General features: G+C 36.8%; 1 protein-coding gene across 3 annotated transcripts in view; it reads right to left on the bottom strand.

Annotated features, from left to right (window-relative positions):
• Positions 1-13401: 13401 nt before the first annotated feature.
• LOC107754749 (synapse differentiation-inducing gene protein 1) overlaps positions 13402-20113 on the bottom strand; it is a 34130-nt gene continuing 27418 nt past the window's right edge. For all 3 annotated transcript variants that reach the window (XM_016571319.1, XM_016571321.1, XM_016571320.1), the window contains one exon: positions 13402-13883. In XM_016571319.1, the coding sequence (XP_016426805.1) occupies positions 13725-13883 (159 nt within the window). In that variant the 3' untranslated portion in view covers positions 13402-13724. The remainder of the gene's footprint in view (positions 13884-20113) is intronic.

Raw genomic sequence — 20113 nt, 5'->3', positions numbered from 1 at the left:
CACCCTGCTGTCTGTTTTGATCGGCTGTAGAGTCCGTTTGAGTGGAGATACTGTACATATGTTTTAGCACAGATCTGCATGAGATGCTTGTTTTAAAACATAATTTTTTTCTGATACATCACATTTCACCTCAAAAAATGTGTACAGTGCAAGCATCTTTCCTTTCCAGCTCTGAAATTCATGCTGCTTGTATTTTGCTTTGTATATTAACATTGCATAATTAAATTTTTGGGTTCAGCTACCCCACAGGGCAAGTAAAAAAATGAAATCATACACCATTTATCAACACTGGCTCAAACGTGACTTGAGAAGCCGAGCGTCCTGTCATGCCCTCTGTGATGTTACATCCTGGTGCATCCAGCATTTGCATAATAAAAGCCCATTGCTGGATGAGAATGATTTGCATCTGACTGCATTAGATGTGCTTTTAAAAGGTGATTTATTCTTTCTTTCTTCTTTTGAAATGAGCGCGGCCCCTCCATCACTCTTTCAGTGGCCGCCTGTTGTTGGTTTGTGCATCATGGCGTCAGGTAAAGCTCATTTCCTCTGTAAATCATCTCTACATCAGACACTGGCAGCAGAGCCATCCTGTGCACACTGGATCTCTGTCAGCTGGACTGCTTGATTTAAAGTCATTCCCTTCTGATTTTGCTGCAAGATACAGTTATAATATTAAAATGTAGTAGCCCAACACAGAAACATTTTTTTATTGGAAATGTGTAAATCAAACGTAAACATTAAAATTAGCATTAACTGTAGGGTCCGGGTTAACTGTAGGGTCCAGGTTCCATCCATCCATCCAATGCTGTATGGATGTTTCTTCAACTGCATGGCATCTACATAAATGCGTCTATGTTCGCGCGAATCATTCGTGATCCAGCCTCATCTACAGAAGAAGTGAGGATAATGTTTTATAAGTAATCTTTGCAAATCGCCTTTCCTAATAATGTGCTAATTAGCAAGTTTCATGATGAATGCAGCTGAAGTAAACAGTGTCTCTGAGAGCAGCTTGGAAGAGAGGGGCGGGGTCAGCAGAGCTCATTAACATTTAAAGGAAAATGCTACAAAAACGGCTTGATCTGAAAAGAGCTGTTTTTGACAGGGTAAAAAAGGTGTTTTTACACTACCATTGAGAAATTTTAACCAAACTATGTTACAGACTTTTCATTAAGACCCTAAATAATCATATCAACTTGTGGAAAATGGGCATCCTATGACCCCTTTAAGATGTTGATATTTGTTAACAAAAAAAGGAAGAAATTACAATATTTATTCAGTGCTTTAGGAGAGTTTATTTTCTGAAATCCTACAGGGCGAATGTGATGCAACCAAAACACACTGATGCAACCATCCTTTTTCTTAGTCAGGTTAACGTTTAAAAACAATGCATCGTGTTAGTGCTGAAGCTGTCTAGGAGATTTTAGTTTGATTGGCGCTGACGTGCACGACAACCCTCATGAGAGACCCAGAGGCACAAATAAGTTTCTTCATCCGGGATGAGTGCTGATAGGTACTGCGCCTCAGCAGACGAGACAGCGAGTCAGGAGCATTTGGGTCTTCATTGTGATCTTCAGCTCAAGATTATTTATGTACACTGAGATTGATGGAACTGGTGCTTCATTTGAGCTCTAGGGGGTCCCAGCACACCTGTAGTACACTCTTAAAAATAAAGGTTCTTTATTGGCATCAATGGTTCTATGAAGAACCTTGAACATCCATGGAACCTTTCAAATGCAGAAAAGGTTCTTTATAGTCGAAAAAGGTTCTTTTTTTTAAATGTTCTTCAAAATGGTTCTTTTAGGAACTGTTCACTGAAAGGTTCTTTGGGGAACCAAAAACGGTTCTTCTATGGCATCACTGCAAAAACACCCTTTTGAAACCTTTATTTTTAAGAATGCACTCCCCTTTTCAAGAGTGGACAAAGGTCTGAAAATCCAACATATATAAAAAACATTATATTCATGTTGCATAGATACCACAGTATCTGCTTGGGCTAGAGACAGAAAGACTTCTCTGAATGCAGAACACCATCAATTCCCATGTTGGACTAAATACATTTCTTTAATAAATCCAATAAAATTGCAACTCTGTTTCATCTGATGTATTAACAGGAGAAGGATCTCACGTGGATCCAACTTAATTCAGGATTTCAGTGACATCAGTTTCATTTGAGGTCATTTTTGTTGCAGTGTCACTTGAAATTAACTATTGTTAATGTTATAAATGACACAGTTTAGCCCAAAAGTAAACAGAGACATAATTATAGTCATTTAAGTGTATGGAAAAATAATAATTTAACACCAATTCATCATGTTTTCAATGTGAAAATTGGGAAAATAGAAGAAATAGAAAAAGTTGAAAAGTCGAAAACCATCCTCTCTCATTTTTTTTTTTCAATAAAGAGTAATCATTAAGAGATGCCCTTAAGAACTAACTAATTAAATACACGTTTTGTGCAAAATGATGGTAAAATCAAAAAGCTGATTTTCAGAGCACTGCAAAATTTTTCAGCCGTTATTTTATTTTTAATTATATTTTTTAGCTTTCAGTGCAATTCATTTCTAGACTTGATGTGCATAATGGTTACTTAATTTCATTAGATTTCATTTAATTGTCTTTTTGATACAGATGAAGTTATTTCAAATAGTATATCACGTAATACATGGACCAAGAGAAATAATTGTTCATTAATACGTAATGCTGGATGTGAATTAGTTGCTGCTACCCCAGAAGTCATGGCAAATGTGAGCACATTTATTACTCTTTGATTGTTCCTTTTGAATCCGTTTTTTTTTCTTTTTTTCTTGTAACTCCTGCATGCTTGTCCTGAAGCATAGAATAACCTTCGAATGCAATTAGAGAAGTCGACTCACCAGTTAAACTATGCCAACGGCTTAAGATGCACCTTTATAATAAGCTTGATTAAGTTGGCATAAAAATGATTAAAGGTGAAGTGTGTAATTTCTGCATCACAAGCAGCGCCAACAGAATTGCAAAGTTGGTCCAGACGTTACAACATTGGCTCAACCAATGGTGTGAGTTCAAGGTGGGACTGTTTGTTTCAATGACCATTGGAAGATGTAAGCTACGAAGATATGACAACCATTATAACAATCATACTGTAGCAATACACCTCATGCATTTTGCTGTAGTTGTATTTTATGTTGCCAATTAATTCTACATGTATTGCATTATGAATACTGAAATGCATCCATAAGTGGGAAAAACAGAGCTGTCTCTGCAGAAGGAAGGGTTTTATTTAGTCTCCAGGCTGTGTTAGGCCAGTGTTTGTGTGCAGGAGAAACTCAATCGCTGTTCATTTCTAATTAATGGCCCTGGAGGAAAGGCTGCAGCAATGATTTCCTAGCCAGACACCTCAGCACAAGGCCTTGCCACTGTGATGAATGTGCCAACAGTTTTCTTTTTTTTTTCTTTTGTTCTTTTCTTTTACCTGTCTATTCATTTTTGATGTTGTTCAAATCATATGACTGTTAATCTTTTCTGTGCAGTGCTACACAGAGGTTGGCTATGTCAAAGCAATGCATTTTTGTCTGTGGTTTGTAGAACAGATGTGGTGCAGAAAATTCTATAGATTCCATGCCTCTGTTCCAAATGTGAGTGAGCTGCCTACATGGGCAGCACTTTGAAGCACACTACAAGTGCACATTAAATACACTGAAGCACACTGCTTTGTGCCTATGTGAACTGTTCCAAATCGGTCAACAAGGTTTCATTTGAATTAGGATGAAGGTGGTACACAGCAACACAACTCACTAGCATTTGGAACAGAGCCACTTCAGTGAAACTGTTGACAGCAGTAAATGATGCAACTTCGAACAGTAGTAATAAACATGGTTGATTGAAAAGTTGCAGCTACTACTACACTGTAAAAAGTGCTGACCTGCAATTGTTACCTTATACAGCTATTTGTACTTTATTTAACCCATGTTGATTTAACCTAGTTTAGTTTTGGTGAAATAAATTATGGATTTAGGTTTTTTCAGTGTACTTCCAGTTTTTCACTGAAAACAGGCACACATTGCAGGATAACATATTCCTTACCGTTTTCTAAATAAACGTCATGCTGTGGACATTATGCATATTTACTGTGGAAATTGTAAGGGTAAATATAATTTATAGAACAGAACATCCTACAAGCAGTGCTGTTGAGAAAGTCTGTAAATTTGCCCAGCTTTATTGATATGCACCTCACATAATCCAGGAAGAACATGACTTATTTTCTCCAATAATATCCTCAGGTCAAATCTGTTTTTGCTAACAGTTGGATTTCCAATGTTCAGGTGCTCATTTGAATTCATTGTAGCACTGGACAGTCCGATAAGGCCACAAGTCATTTCAATCTGCCAATTATGAGCAGGTTATTATTCAATATGCCAATTATAATTATAATTGCATATTTTTAGTGAACATACTAGTAACAGGAGTAGATTATTTCATTTTTTTTATTATTGCTTACATTTTCAGTGCAATTAACCTTCAAGTAATTTCAAGACTTGATGTGCATAACGGTTAATTTCATTCGATGTCATTTAATTGCCTTTTTGATACAGATGACGTGATTTCAAATATGTAATACATAGAACAAGATAAATCATTATTGATTAATACATAATGATGGATGTGAATTAGCCCAGATATCATGGCTAATTCACTCTCTGATTGCTCCTTTTAAATCAGTTTTTTATTATTCTTGTAATTCCTGGATGTTTGTCCCAAAGCCTTCAAATGCAACTAGAGCGGTCAACTCCCTGGCTAAAAAAACTGCAAGTAATATTACACTGTAAAAAGTAATAACCAGTAAAAATTACTTTGAAGTAAAATTATTACTGCAAAGAGCTATTTCCACTTGATTTAACCCATGTTGATTTGCAGTTTAATTTTGTTGGTATAAATTATGGAATATGTTTAATAATATTTTTGACTGGAATAAAACCAGGTAACATTGTAAAACTTTACCAATTTTTTTTTACATTGTACTGACAAATGTAGATAAATTGCATTTCAGTACAAAATATTCCATGGAGTATTCCAAATAAACATCATGCTATGGACATTAATACATACTATATATATATACTGTAGAAACTGTAAGAACTGTATGTTAGTATGTGTCACGGTGCACACACACGAGGAACGAGGAGACGCTGGAGAATACTTTAACAGGACTTTATTTGCATGAACCAAGGGAGACGAACTCAGGAAGACGTTTAACAGCGGACAGAGAACTAGGGACTGGGAACACTTTAAATACACACAGGCGGAGGGGATGATGAGACACACCTGGGAGCAATGAAACATAACTAGGGCAGGAACAGGAAACTACCCAAATAAGGGCATGGGAAGGCACATGGGGAGCAGGACACACACAAAACATGGAACAGAGTCTGACAGTATGGTATCTATCCCGTCATTTATATAACCGATATGTGGTACAGAACATGCTTTTGAGAAAGTCCTTAAATTTGTCCAGCTTTATTAATATGCACCTCACATAATCCAGGAAGAACAGGACTTATTTTCTCCAATAATACCCTCAGGTCAAATCTGTTTTTGCTAACAGCTCGATTGCCAATGTTCAGGTGCTCATTTGAATAATAAATTCATTGTAGCACTGGACAGTCCGATAAGGCCACAAGTCATTTCAATCTGCCAATTATGAGAATGAAAACCACAGTGTTTACAAAACCGCATCCGCCCCCAAGTTATGGCGTACAACGGGTATTATGTTGCAACCTAATTATTTGGGTTGTAGTGGGAGGGAGATTAACTAAAACCCACAAATGCAGTAAACGCATACAAACCCCTCTAATATTATTAAAGCTCTTGAGATCACATCTCAGCAAATGACCGTAAACATGAAACAACTGTGCATTAGGCTAATTGCTTTCTGACGCCCAGATGCCATTTAACCCTTTTAGCAGAACAGGAGCAGTAGCCGTACAAATGCAGATGGTTGAGCTATGAATAACAACTGTGTTTGTCTGGAACAATGTTTGTCATTACAATTGATGGACAGGAGGATTATTGTATTGTATTGTAATATTTCTAAAGGGTAGCCTCTAAGAAAACACAGGAAGGAAATGAATGTGCAGACAAAAATGTGCAAAAACATCCATCTATCAATCTACGATATATTTGTACTTTATCTGCCCGTGAAAATCTCCTATGTTCACCAAGACTACGTTTATTTGATCACAGATACAGTAAAAACAGTAATATTACAGTTACATTATATAATACTATTACAATCTTAATTACGTTTTCTATTTTAATATATTTTAAAATGTAACTTTTAATGTACATTTTCAGCATCATTACTCCAGTCTTCAGTGTCACATGTGGAAACTGGATTCTTTGATGAATAGAAAGTTCAAAAGAACAACATTTATTTGAAATTTGTCCTTGCTGAATATAAGTATTAAGGAATAGTTGACCCAAAAATGAAAATGTGCTGAGCCTTTACTCACCATCAGGCCATCCAAGATGTTGATGAGTTTGTTTCTTCGTCAGATTTAAAGAAAGTTAGCATTACATCACTTGCTCAGCAATGGATGCTCTGCAGTGAATGGGTGCCGTCAGAATGAGAGTCCAAACAGCTGATAAAAACATCACAATAATCCACACCAATCCAGTCCAGCACTTAACATCTTGTGCAGCAAAAAGCTGCATGTTTGTAAGAAACAAATCCATCAATAAGATATTTTTTAACTCTAAACCTTTGCTTTCGGCTAAAATACATAGTACATAATACATAAATACATGTGATAGAGTCCTCTATCCATAATTATTGCTTTCTCCAGTGAAAAAGTCATCTCGTCTGAATCAGGAGAGAAATATGCACAGATCAAGTTCCGTTTACAAGCACAACAGTCTGAAACACTTCAAAATAAATATGTCAGTGGATTTTGAGCTGTTTGGACTCTCATTCTGACGGCACCCATTCGCTGCAGAGGATCCATTGGTGAGCAAGTGATGTAATGCTAAATTTCTCCAAATCTGTTGTGAAAAAGGAACAAACTCATCTACATTGTGGATTGCCTAAATTTTCATTTCTGTGTGAACCGTTTCTTTAATTTCTTTAAAACCTATTACCTATGTGCTATTTATATTAAAATCAGTTATGTGGTACTTCCTCAAAAGTGATTCATTAATGGAATCTAGATGATGTTGATCTGATCAGAAACAGTGTTCCACATAGTCATGTAATTAGATTTATGTGATTGTGCTTTCCTCCTCCGCTGGTGGAAAACTGCAAATGTGAACTTCAGTGAATGACTCATCACCTCTTCTCAGTAACAGATGCTCTGCTGTACGCTGCTGAGGGTCCTTCAAATGAATCAAGCAATACTTGCTCCTAAAATCATGAACATGGACTGCAGTTCATTTACTTAGTGCAAAGATCTCATTGATTTAGTGACTCTCCTATATCCCACGGTTTACGATTAATTAAATTACAAACACTGTCACTGAGGTGCTACATAAACCCACTGACCCTCTTTAGTTCTCTCTCATCATGTCTTTCTGTCCACAGCTAATAGTCACAACTAAGATTTTTATTAACCTTAAAGCCTACTGTATCATATTTGATCACTTGATGATAATTGATAACTTGATGCAAATTTCTAAGGCCTCTTAATGATCAACATGATCAAAACTTTACTGAAAAGCCTGTTGTATACAGTACTAGTCTGATTGATACTTTTTTAAGAAGTAAAATGATTTTTAGCATGAAACGTCTCCCTTCAAGTTGTGGTTCACGTGTCTTTTTGCTGCGATATCTTTAATAATTTTTTTTAAGTAAATGTAAAAGTAACTTTTATGTTGTTTTTAATAATTCCAGATAAACACTTACTGGACTGAAGCAATTTTACACGATTATCCAAACATCATTTTATTTGTTCATCTCTCAATCATCATTGTATACAGTGATCATAAAAATAAGCATTTAAAGGGATAGTTCACCCAAAAATGAAAATGTGATGTTTATCTGCTTACCCCCAGGGCATCCAAGATGTAGGTGACTTTGTTTCTTCAGTAGAACACAAACAAAGATTTTTATGATCTGTCAGTCAAATAATGGAAGTGAATGGGAATCATGGCTTTGAGAGTCAAAAAAACATACACAAACAAAACCAAATTAAACCCTGCGGCTCGTGACGATACATTGATGTGTAAAGACATGAAACGATCAGTCTGTGCAAGAAACTGAACAGTATTTATATCCAGATATGTTTTACCTCTGATTTTCACCGCAATGTCTGAACTGTCCTGAGCACGTTCGCGTCTTCTTCTTCAGCTGGCGCGTGACGCGTCGTCTTCTTCTTCTTGCTTTACAGACTTATAAGTGCATTACCGCCACCTATCTCTCAAATGGACCATTGACACTCCTAATTGAGATTCTAGATAGATTGTCAATGGTCCATTTGAGAGATAGGTAGCGGTAATGCATTTATAAGTCTGCGATCTGAATTAAAGGGTTAGTTCACTCAAAAATGAAAATTAGGCTGTTTTACTCACCCCAGAGCCATCCTAGGTGTATATGACTTTCTTCTTTCAGACGAATCCAGTCAGAGTTATATTAAAAATTGTCCAAAAATTGTAAAAAAAGAAGTTAAATAAAAAGCACCCATCCATTAAAAAAAAGTGTCTCACACGGCTCCGGGGGGTGAACAAAGGCCTCCTGTAGCGAATCGATGCAATAATGATGTAATAATCACTTTAATCTAGTTTGCGATCACTAGGATGGCTCTGGGGTGAGTAAAACACAGTCTAATTTTCATTTTTAATTGAACTAACCCTTTAAGTCCGCCAGCTGAAGAAGAAGAATTTTCTTACAAAAACACATCGATTCGCTACAGGAGGCCTTTGTTCACCCCTCAGAGCCGTGTGAGACGCTTTTTTTAATGGATGGGCGCTTTTTATTTAACGTCTTTTGAACTGATGAGTGGCATTAAACAGCTTGAAAGATCAAAGACAATTTTTTATATAACTCTGTTATCCCTTTAAATATCATCTTACTGAGACATATAGAGTGACAACTGATATTTATATTTTATGTAAGCATTATGCTATACTGCTATAAAAGTCACATTGGTTTACATTACAAGACTATAAGAATTTCACTTTCTGGCCACAAAAATATCAGCAATGGCAATAAATAGCATATTTTTGCTCAGTTTGGTCTATATGAGCCATAAAAGCTTGATGATCAAATATGATACTCACAAAAGCTATTGATTGATTGATTGATTGATTGATTGTGTCTACATAAAGACAGTTTGTACTACTCTAAACAATGTCTGAAACTTTGTATTATGTTATTTGCCTCTTCATGATGAAACGCTGGTTGTATTTCTCATTTTTAAGTCCTTTGGATAAAAGCTAAACAAACACATGTAAATGTAAAGGTTCAATAAGCTGTTCCATTGCAAAAAATCAGATTTTTCTGACTATTATATCGCACGTCAGGCTTTACAGGTTTAATTATTACTAGGTAGCATCCTGTTCAGATAACCTGAGAGTCCCCTTAATTGGGAAGCAGTGTTTCCCAAGCCACCTACTTTTATAGGAAAGCTGCAATTTTTTGAGATCCTAACCTCAGGCATCCCTGCATGTAAAATGCATAAATTGGCTTAGCTAATATCTCTGGCAAACTGTGCCGCTATGAAATATGCACAGGTGTTTAGTTATTCAGTCAGCCCATGGGAACTGAGGAATGAAAACTTCAGGACAGAGAACAACAGAGCTGAAACTAATCAAGCTGGACACTTTTAAAAGAATAACTGACCCCAAAATAAATCACTGTCACATGTTTTCCACATTTATGTAATGTAACCCAATCTTAATCCTATTTAATCATACTTATGAAAATGTTAACGATTACAAAGGGGTGTAGCGAATCAGCTCAAAGGGGAAATAGGAATAATTATCTGGCTGTTGGTGCCTCCAGGAGTGGTTGTGGTGCCATGGTGGATGCTGTCAGGTGGTGTGCTGTGGTGATGTAGGCTGTAGCAAGGTGCGGGTCCTCGAGCTTATGCAGCAGGTGTCGAGGCTGTGTCACCTGTCATCCTGAAGTGAGTTGGTCTGGGTAAGATGGTTGTTTGTCGATGTTGTTAGCCAGTAGGCTATCCGTGGTACACGCGATGTGGAACAGTCGGGTTAGACTCTCACTGGTGAGAGTGCAGGTGGTTCCAGGGATTGCAGGGAATTGTTATGGAGATTTTGTAGTGTGCAGAGAGTTTCAGACTGACCTAGTGATGATGGCAGGAGAGCAGCAGGTGGTTGTTAGCCCTCAGTTTTGCTTGAATGTCACTAGAAATATGATGTTAACGGTGTCGCTTTGCTCTTGTGGCGGCACCGACTTGAGCGTGCCGGAGTTGTGTTGGTAGAGGTTTCACTGTTGGGCATGTGGGCCCGTTGCTCCTGTTAACTGAGTGGTGTTAGAGAGTATTTGTTAAATATAACTAACAAAATATATATTGTGTGTCTGATTGGTCCAGACGCTACAGGGGGTTACTTCTGATAAAGTGATAAAGTAATAAAAATGCATTCCAGATCTGGAAATTTGTGGTGGCTGTGCTTTAAAATTAAATTTTTATAATCTTAACCGATGTCAAGTGATGAAGGATTTTGAAAGTCTGACAGTAATCAGTGTTGAGTACTACTGTAAGGTTAACCCTAAATGTTTGAAAATGATTAACAGTTTAAATTTAGAAAAGTAATCAAAAAGGTATCAAATGTAATCCGTTACATTACTTTAATAAAGTAATTGAAAGTTATATTACTTATTACATTTTGAATACGCTAACTTGTAATCTGTAACCTATTACATTTCCAAAGTAACCTTCCCAACATTGGTATTTACTATAATAATAACTGTAAATTTTGTTAACTGTTAAATCAAAACCTATAGCACGAATTATAGTAATTATAAAAACTATAGTAATTACACTGTAACAAATGAAAAAATACAACCTAAATGACTTTATTTTTTTCTTTGGAACACAAAAGAAGATATTTTGAAGAATGCTATTAACCAAACTGTTTTGGTGACCATTGACTTCAACTGAATGGACAAAACAAACACTGAGCCATTTCTCAAAATATCTTTTTTATGTTACACAAAAGAAATTCATAGACGTTTTGAATTAAATAAAAAAAAAAAAATCACACCGTTTTAGGGTGAACTATTCCTTTAACATACATTAACATAACTGCAACAGTTCATCAAAGTTCATAAAAAGATCTGACAGCAAACACCAACACAATATTTGAATGAAAAGACCACATTTAATTAGCATGAGCTTGCTGGCAAGAGGTGTTTCCCAAAGTATTAGGAGAAAATCTGACAGCGGAGGCATTTACAGCTTCATAGACTGACATGTATAAACTGAAAGCCTTAAGAATTAATTACAGAGTAGTTAATATTAAATGTGACAGCCCCACGAGAATGATTTTATCCATACATTCTGAAAAAAGTCCACGCACAGTCTTGAGCAACCCATCTATATGGCTTTATGTTCATTTTGTGTCTGTAATATCAAAAGAGAGTTGAAAATGCCCCTTCATGTGTCACAGACCTTAAGATTCAGTAGCTCTTATTAAAAAGGCTTGAAAGCACTGTGGCACTTCAGACAGATGCTTCGTGTACTCCAAAAAACATTCAAGAAAAATCTCTGACTGTTCAGATTCGGATTCAGATCCCATTCAGATCTTTAGACGGATTAGACCTTTATACCAACTACTGTTATTATGACAAACCAATATTAAAGTCAACATGAAGTTTTGTTCTTAACCCCTTTTAATTTACTTAAAGGTACACTCTAAAAAATGCTGGGTTGTTTTAACCCAACTTTGGGTCAAATATGGACTAACCCAACCGTTGGGTTAAATTTTTACATTAAATTTTTAACCCAAAAGTTGGGTTAGTCCATATTTGACCCAAAGTTGGGTTAAAACAACCCAGCATTTTTTAGAGTGTATGTTTCCAAGTAAAACTAAAATTGTAGGGACCTGGGCATGGGTAGGGTTACACCAGCCGTTTGTAAGTTCTTACTTAAATTGGAACAAGTCCACACTAGATTTTTAGTAACTACTAGCTAGTTTGTAGCTAACTCTGTGCTTGATTTTTGTTGCACCATTTGTTCCTATAAAGCAGAGTGTAGCCAGTAGGTTGTAAGCACTGGGTTCGTAAACAATATTTTTCGCATAATGTTCTCTCAAAATGTAAACAAGATTAAATGTCATCATATTAGGGGTGTACAATATGTATTGTCTGCAGTATCGTAATTGTTGTTTTAGCAATGTGCGAGCTGACATTATCAATGTCTCTCACTTGGCAAAAAAACAAACAAAAACACATCTTTTTATAAGACATTTATAAGAGTTAAGTAATATCACACAAGCAAGTGTGCCATTAGTGTGACTCTGATCGCAAATGTGATATTGATTTTATACAATCATTCAACAAACAAGAAGTTCATGTTAAATTATTATTATACACTCAGTATTACATTAGACACAATTGTCTTTTTTTCTGTTTCGTCAATGAAAATAGTTTTGTGTACATTTTTACATCTCAGAGAAATACTGCTGTGTTTTGTTCCTGAATGAATCTATTTTTGAAGGAATCATTTTGTCAATTATTCAATGATCCATTCATAAAGATTGTTTCTGAATGAATCAGCCGTTTTGAACAAATCATTTGAATGAATGATTCAATGAATCACTCATTAAGACAGGGACTTATTGGAGGCTTTAGTGTCATATTTATTTATCCATAAGAGGCATAATCCGACCAATCAGCACAAAATACACACTCTGCAAAATATTGTTAAATAATCATTAAAATAATCCCCCCAAAAATAAACGCCATTACATCGTATGTCTAAAGAATTATAGTTTGTCAGGTAAATCATGAGCTTATTGATGCAACTCAATGCGTCATGCGAATTTTCCGCTCGAGTTGAAATTTTACAACTTGCAGAAGACACGATTGAGGCGAATATCACGCTTTCATGACAACCGCGCCGCCCAATTTGTGTCATTCGCGTCGCCCTGCGCAAATACGTGTCTATGTGCCTGTTTGCATTGACTTTTTATGTAATGTACTTGTGCGAATAATTAAGTTTGCTTTTGGTGTGCACACACCATAAGTTGTAACTTAGTGGACCTTTGCATCAAAATTAGACTAAGCTGTAACTTGCGCACAGCTGGTGCAACCGGCCCCTGATTTCATCCAATGGGAACTGACTGGATTGGCCACCTATCTGATGACAAAAATAGAAAGTTGTGCAGTGGCAGAGCAAATAAATACATTTTGATGAATTCAGCATGATTAAGAACATGCATTAAGAAAATAAATCAGGTCCATTTTGATTTCATATTGACTTTAATTTGGCCCAAAACGTGTGTGTGTGTAGCATTAGATTTGCACTTGCACAAACACTGAGCGCAAAAAAAATAAATAAATAAATACAATTGTGGTGGCGGCACGTTCACATGAAAATGCAGAAAAGTGACCAAGACAATTTACACAAACGATGATCTTCCCAACGAAATGGGAACGCGACTTTTAAAAGTGCAGGAGTGGAACACATTGCTGGTGAGTCCCGTATCGTGACCATCGGGTGTTTCCCAAAGAAGCTGATCCCAAAGTGAACCAGTCTTTATCCGACTGTGAGAGTGATTTGGGCATGGGAAGGCTACAAGTGATTGTTTTTGGAGAGGTATGCGATAAGGGCCACAGCCACACCCACATAGATGCCCGTCCCGATGGTGATGGACAGTACGGCGAGGAAGAGCGCACGTCTGGAGCTGGAGCTGGCGTGGTGAAAGTCTCCTTTAGTCACTGCTTTGTTAGTCTGCGTGAGAGAGGGAGAACAAAGACAGAAATAGCACATGTTGACATGTTTTGAAAAGGTCTGGAGTGTGAACGAGCTATGATCGCATAAGAGAGCTGCAGAGAGAAAGAAAACAGAGAAATTATTAATTGGCCGCTCTCCAGCAGCTGACTGACAGATCTGGTAAAGTGCATAAATAATAAGCGCTGCATGACTCAGAGCTCTCCTGCGGGGACCCGCAGCCTTTGAAGCCCAGGAAATGTTGCCAAGATTAAGGACAGATATTTCTGATGAATTCATTTACATCTCAACACCTCGCTGCCTCGATGTTTTCTTCCCCCGCTCGCTTACAGATGCTCCTTCCTGACCGCTATGAGATATTTTGCCATCTATTATCTTGATTTATTACATAATGGTGATAATCGCTTGTGGAGAAAATCTGGACTGTCTGTCTGTAGGCTTGTGTCTTTCATCTTTGCCAACATCCATCAAACGGGTCGGCCCACAATAACCTGATGATGCTAATCGGGTCATATTGAAATTGCCCTCACATTTAGCAGCCGATCATAATTCAACTACTTCTGACCGACTGCATCATGAGGTAAACAAAATTATTCTAGTCATGCTCAACCTAGATTTCCCTCAAATGTGCATTTCTCTTCGCCTGGATGATATCAGACTGGTGTGCTTCAGACTAACGATGCTGAGAGTGTGTAAAAACAGCACAAGAGTTGGTAAGTTTGATTCATTTCCATGAATCAGTTCAAACTGTTTCCAGATCTGATTTAAAGATTATTTGGTGTCATCACACAAAATTAGCTTGTGGTTGTATTGAATTTGTTCATATATTAAAATGATTTTATAAAAAAAAAACTGTATACACTAAGTCAATTTTACATATCGATTAATGTTGTATTTTCATGTTGGCATATAAAAATGATTAAATGTCACTTTTCCTTGTTGAATTACTAAAAAAAAGCTTAATTAAATGCCACCTCTCTATTCCAGTTGAGAACAAATATATTTACACACTACCATTACAAAGTTTTTAATGTTCTTGAAAGAACTCTCTTTTGCTCATCAAGGCTGCATTTATTTGCTCAAAAATGCAGTAAAAACAGCAATATTTTGAAATATTATTACAATTTAAAATGACAATTTTCTATTTAAATATATGTTAAAATGCAATTTATTCCTGTGATGCAAAGCTGAAATTTCAGCATCATTACTCCAGTCGTCAGTGTCACATGATCCTTCAGAAATCATTCTAATATGCAGATCTCAAGAAACTATTATTATTATTATCAATGTTGAAAACAGTTGTGCTACTTCCTATTTTTGTGGAAACTGTGATATTTTTTTCAGGATGTAAGTTTTACTGTCACTTTTCATCAGTTTATAAAAGTGAATAAAAGTATACATTTCTTTAAAAAAATACCTAAATTTTTATCGGCAGTGCATGTGACGTTCCTATTCATATAGGAATGTGACTGTGACTATAGATGTGATTATGAAATACAAAGACAAGTGTTTATTTTCATATGGAATAACGTGCACTAGCTGATACAGTAAAAGAAGAGGATAAAGTGAGAGGACAGTAGGTCCACTGGACAGGAACTGAGAAACTGTTCTCAGGGCTGTTTACACAGAATTCACAGGCATAATTAGCTCAAGTGACAGTTTCTAGCGTCTGGAAGATCCACTAGCTTCCTGTGAAAGTGGTCATTGACAGGGCAGCTGTAAAATTTATGCGCTCTGCCTACTTCTGGGTCTCTTGAGATTACTGCAAGATGTCAGCACTCCCCACAGCATGGTAACATGCTGCAGACAGGCATGGGAGTATGTTAATGCCATGGAAATAACACAATGGTCAAAGAAAGAAATTAGCATATGAGGTTAATTGGTGAGAAACTGCACTTTTCCGTTTTTTTAAACTGCATTTTTTTGTATGTTGCTTGACAATGACTGCAGTCTTTTACAAAAGCTTTGCTGCAACCTGGCCAAGCTGGCCAAACATGAAGGTGATTTAATTTTGTGAGTGGATGATTTTTTTTTTTGCTGTATGCTTACTAATTTAATAATTTTTAGATTTGTAATACATTTAAGCCTCTTATACATTTAAATAACACTTGGCAACTAGATTTGCCATGCTGCAATACTTCAAATAACGCTAGTATTACATTTTGGCACATACTTGTCCCATACCGTCTGTGCTATCACTTAGAAAAGTTCCAAAAGTGGGTTTTTTGAAAAGTCAACCATCACTTCCAAAGTCCATAATAGATAATGATGCTCCAGTGAAAAAGTCAATTTCCTGTTGTCTCTCACATCAAAATCCACCAACATGGAATGTTTTCACTTGCAAATGGTGCTTGATCTGTGCATATTTCTCTCCTGATTCACATGAGATGACTTTTTCACTAAAGAAAGCAATATTACAGATTTTTACATTACAGGATTTCAACCGGAAGCATTGCTTTTCACTTCACAAGACTGGAGTTGTGTGGATTACTTGTGGATTATTGGGATGTTTTATCAGGTGTTTGGACTTTCAATCTGACGGCACCCGGAATAACGTGCACTAGCTGATACAGTAAAAGAAGAGGATAAAGTGAGAGGACAGTAGGTCCACTGGACAGGAACTGAGAAACTGTTCTCAGGGCTGTTTACACAGAATTCACAGGCATAATTAGCTCAAGTGACAGTTTCTAGCGTCTGGAAGATCCACTAGCTTCCTGTGAAAGTGGTCATTGACAGGGCAGCTGTATAATGTATGCGCTCTGCCTACTTCTGGGTCTCTTGAGATTACTGCAAGATGTCAGCACTCCCCACAGCATGGTAACATGCTGCAGACAGGCATGGGAGTATGTTAATGCCATGGAAATAACACAATGGTCAAAGAAAGAAATTAGCATATGAGGTTAATTGGTGAGAAACTGCACTTTTCCGTTTTTTTAAACTGCATTTTTTTGTATGTTGCTTGACAATGACTGCAGTCTTTTACAAAAGCTTTGCTGCAACCTGGCCAAGCTGGCCAAACATGAAGGTGATTTAATTTTGTGAGTGGATGATTTTTTTTTTGCTGTATGCTTACTAATTTAATAATTTTTAGATTTGTAATACATTTAAGCCTCTTATACATTTAAATAACACTTGGCAACTAGATTTGCCATGCTGCAATACTTCAAATAACGCTAGTATTACATTTTGGCACATACTTGTCCCATACCGTCTGTGCTATCACTTAGAAAAGTTCCAAAAGTGGGTTTTTTGAAAAGTCAACCATCACTTCCAAAGTCCATAATAGATAATGATGCTCCAGTGAAAAAGTCAATTTCCTGTTGTCTCTCACATCAAAATCCACCAACATGGAATGTTTTCACTTGCAAATGGTGCTTGATCTGTGCATATTTCTCTCCTGATTCACATGAGATGACTTTTTCACTAAAGAAAGCAATATTACAGATTTTTACATTACAGGATTTCAACCGGAAGCATTGCTTTTCACTTCACAAGACTGGAGTTGTGTGGATTACTTGTGGATTATTGGGATGTTTTATCAGGTGTTTGGACTTTCAATCTGACGGCACCCATTCACTGCAGAGGATCCATTAGTGAACAAGTGATGTAATGCTAAGTTTCTACAAATCTGTTCTGAAGAAAAAACTAATTCATCTACATCTTGGATGGCCCGAAGGTAAGTAAATTTTTACCAAATTTTCATTTTGGGGTGAACTATTTCAAGTTGAGAGAAGAATTTGTGATTAAATTTCATTTACAGTTAGAGCACAACAAGGGCCTTGTGATGCATTAATCATAGGCTGTTATGTCATGTTCAGCAGAGCTGAGCACACTTTATTTCTGCTTTTACTCATCCAGAATTCACTAAATCCATCACAGAAGACTTCATCTAATAAAACTGTCACTGACATTATCATGATGCATTGTTGGAAAAGCAAACAGTCCACTGGCGAGCTTTGAGCCCTCATTGGTACACATGAGAGTCTTGTGCGGATGGTTCCCTTGGGCTTGCAATACAAACCAAGTTAACATGATTTTTGTAATGCTTGCTGTTAGGGCATAAATTTTAGCTCTGCAGTCCAAGAAGCAAAGCAGTATGTTGTTATCTTCACATCGGTTATTCATTTGTCTTCCTGGCATATATCTTAAATGTTCTTAGGCCTCTGGAAATGTCACACCGTTCACCAGCACAGCCACTTTTACTCCGTGCCTTTCAGACCATCCGTTGTTTTTGACCAGTGAGGCAAATGTGAAATTATGTTAGTGTCAATCTGAGCAAGGAAATCAAAATACACCAAAACACTCATGAATGCATGCACTAATGAGCTGCAATGATGGTCTGTCTGTCTGTCTATCTATCTATCTGTCTGTCTATCTAACTGACTATCTAACTATCTGTCTGTCTATCAGTCTGTCTACCTGTCTGTCTATCTATCTATTTGTCTGTCTGTCTGTCTATCTAACTGACTATCTAACTATCTGTCTATCTATCTAACTATCTAACTGTCTGTCTGTTTGTCTATCTATCTGTCTGTCTGTCTGTTTGTCCATCTAACTGTATGTCTGTCTGTCTATCTAACTGACTATGTAACTGTCTCTCTGTTTGTCTATCTATCTATCTATCTGTCTGTCTGTCTGTCTGTCTGTCCATCTATCTAACTGTCTGTCTATCTATCTAACTGACTATCTAACAGTCTGTCTGTCTGTCTATCTGTCTATCTATCTAACTGTCAGTCTATCTATCTAACTGACTATCTGTCTGTCTGTCTGTCTCTTTGTATATCTATCTATCTATCTATCTATCTATCTATCTATCTGTCTGTCTGTCTGTCTGTCTGTCTGTCTATCTATCTAACTGACTATCTAACTGCCTGTCTGTTTGTCCATCTATCTAACTGTCTGTCTATCTGTCTATCTAACTGCCTGTCCATCTATCTAACTGTCTGTCTATCTGTCTATCTAACTGACTATTTAACAGTCTGTCGGTTTGTCTATCTATCTATCTGTCTGTCTATCTATCTAACTGCCTGTCTGTTTGTCAATCTGTCTGTCTGTCTGTCTGTCTGTCTGTTTGTCCATCTATCTAACTGTCTGTCTATCTAACTGTCTGTCTGTCTGTCTGTCTATCTATCTGTCTTTCTATCTAACTGACTATCTAACTGACTGTCTGCCTATCTATCTATTTGTCTGTCTGTCTGTCTGTCTGTCTATCAACTGTCTGTCTGTCTGTCTGTCTATCTATCAACTGTCTGTCTATCTGTCTGTCTTTCTATCTAACTGACTATCTAACTGACTGTCTGCCTATCTATCTATTTGTCTGTCTGTCTGTCTGTCTGTCTATCAACTGTCTGTCTGTCTGTCTATCAACTGTCTGTCTGTCTGTCTGTCTGTCTATCTATCAACTGTCTGTCTTTCTGTCTATCCATCAACTGTCTGTCTGTCTGAAAAAAATCTATTGTTAAGTGTAATCTTCAGTATTTTTAATGCATCCTTTGTTGAAAATTAGTCATGCAGTAGTATTTGAACTTTGATTTGCAAAGTAGTTCATGTCTTCTTCCGCCCCTGCTGTTAATGTGCACAGTCAGTGTGCAAACATGATTAGCAGCCTATTGTTGCGTACAGATGAAGGACTGTACTCAGTAGCCTAATTACTGCTTCAATTTAGACATGCATAATTAATTACCATCAAATCAAAGTAAAAAGTAATTAACAATAGAGCAATGACACAGACGATAAGAAAAAAAGAAAATTAAAAAGAAACTAAATGGGGCATGACAATCGCTCAATTTGTCGTATCGGTGATTGCACCAGATCTTACTGTGCAGAATATATTTCCTGCAATATTAATATGTGACATTCCTGCGTAATCATCAACTACAGCACAAATGCATATTGACTTGTGAAGTGGGCTTATGTGAATCTCTGCGGCGATCCGTGCAAAGAGCACCCACGGTGTTGCTGACGAAATTAAAACCATTTTGTTGAACGCATCCACCCATTGTTCAAAAAAAGGTATTTTCTTCAAAGCTTATGTTCTACACGGCCCACACTTGCACCCTCTCTCGCCAAACCATTACATAAGGAGCATATTGTGTTTGTGTTAGAACACGCTCTAAAAGCAATGAATCAGATTATGCACACAGGCTTAGCAAAAACAGATAGGACAGGAACAGCATTCACTGACCTGCCCAGATTAATAATTACTCGTGCTTTGAGGTCTAATAAGGACA

The sequence above is a fragment of the Sinocyclocheilus rhinocerous genome, unplaced genomic scaffold (genome assembly GCF_001515625.1).
Source record: "Sinocyclocheilus rhinocerous isolate Xijiao unplaced genomic scaffold, SAMN03320098_v1.1 scaffold232, whole genome shotgun sequence".
NCBI classification, from domain to species: Eukaryota; Metazoa; Chordata; class Actinopteri; order Cypriniformes; family Cyprinidae; genus Sinocyclocheilus; species Sinocyclocheilus rhinocerous.
The sequence above is the reverse complement of the archived record's forward strand: the minus strand, read 5'-3'. Positions and strand labels throughout refer to the sequence as shown.